The 1530-nt window shown below is 31.2% G+C and overlaps 1 protein-coding gene across 3 annotated transcripts in view; it reads left to right on the forward strand.

The window, feature by feature from the left end:
* The window catches only part of LOC108685542 (oxysterol-binding protein-related protein 8), a 15165-nt gene that overhangs the window by 5657 nt on the left and 7978 nt on the right, over positions 1-1530 (forward strand). For all 3 annotated transcript variants that reach the window (XM_018190395.1, XM_018190393.1, XM_018190394.1), the window contains one exon: positions 40-261. In XM_018190395.1, coding sequence (XP_018045884.1) covers positions 40-261 — 222 coding nt within the window. The remainder of the gene's footprint in view (positions 1-39; positions 262-1530) is intronic.

Below are 1530 nucleotides of genomic sequence, written 5' to 3' on the forward strand. Positions count from 1 at the left end.
TAATTTGCAATTTTACAATTGCAAATTAATATTTTTCAGGTGCTGTAGTACAACCTTTACCAACATCTTACTTAATCTTTCGAGCGCCATCTCAAGCGGCAGGCAAATGTTGGTTGGATGCACTTGAATTGTCGTTACGTTGTTCTTCGTTAATAGTACGCTCGACAAGCGCATTACCGCGTCCTTTACCACACGATGCAACCACCACTCATGAAACTCAATGGAGCGAGGCTGATTATGAAAAGCACTTTGACGATCACGGTCAGTATCATTGACACAGCTTTCTTTTGCAATATTTAAATATAATTTATAATAAAAATGAAATATCTCGCGTTTATTGAAACTTAAGGAATGTAATTTCTAATAATATAATAGCATATATATAGGATTTTCTAAATTTTCTGCATGTTTTTTTATCCATGGAATAACTAATTTGAGATCAATTCTCTTGTAGTATAAATATTCTTGATTTTTATTATTTATTTCTTTATAAATTATTATTGCCTCATTATTAATACTTAAAAAGAAATCTTATTATAAAAGAAATAGTTATTCTAAGAACACCTCGTGTGTTTGTGTGTATCTGTATATAAAATTTATATATATATATACACAGAATTTTCAAAAAGTCTGGAAATGCTAAAATATTTCGGAAACGATCAACTCTAGTGAAAAATATTAAGAGCAAAGTTGTAGGACTTCAAAAAATCTATCTAACTGATGATAAAAGGTTGATTATGGGGGGAATCTGAAGATCAAGTTGAATTTTTTTATGGAACTCCCTATTTTTATTGCATATTCTTATAGCACACCTCGAAAACTTTCCACTATAATAAAATAATTTTTCATAAAGTACTTTTCAAGTTATAATAAAATAATTTTTCATAAAGTACTTTTCAAGTTATAAGAAAGTTACAGTAACGCTTGCATTAGCATTAGCAAGTTGGCTAAAACCTTTTGAATATCATTCAGGATCATGTTCTGGATAACATTTCAAAATCAAAATCAAGGCCAGGAGGTTATATCTCTGATTTTCATTTTTTGACTTTATTTTTCACTTTTATTTTAAAATGAATTTTAATAAAAGTGAAAATAAGAGGAATAATCTCCAATGGCCTTGATCTTAACAAATGTTATCCAGGAGAAATTTTAGGAGGTTTTAACCATCCGTCGGATACCTTGCGTAATGCTAATGCCGACGACTTTCAAGCCTTATAACTCGAAAAATACTTAATGAAAAAATATTTTATTATAGTGTTTTGAAAAGCTCTTAAAATAAACTATAAGACTATGTAATATAACAACTATAATAAAAAGAGGGAAGGTCTGTTTAAAAAATTCAACTTGACCTTCATATGCATTCAAGATCAACTCTTATCAGTTAGGTAGATTTTTGAAGTCTTACAACTTTGCTCTTATATATTTTTCACTAGGATGGAAATCCTCTGTGTGTGTGTGTGTGCGTGCGTGCGTGCGTGCGTGCGTGCGTGCGTGCGTGCGTGCGTGCGTGCGTGCGTGCGTGCGTGCGTA

Source organism: Atta colombica, unplaced genomic scaffold, assembly GCF_001594045.1.
Source record: "Atta colombica isolate Treedump-2 unplaced genomic scaffold, Acol1.0 scaffold153, whole genome shotgun sequence".
Lineage (NCBI taxonomy): Eukaryota > Metazoa > Arthropoda > Insecta > Hymenoptera > Formicidae > Atta > Atta colombica.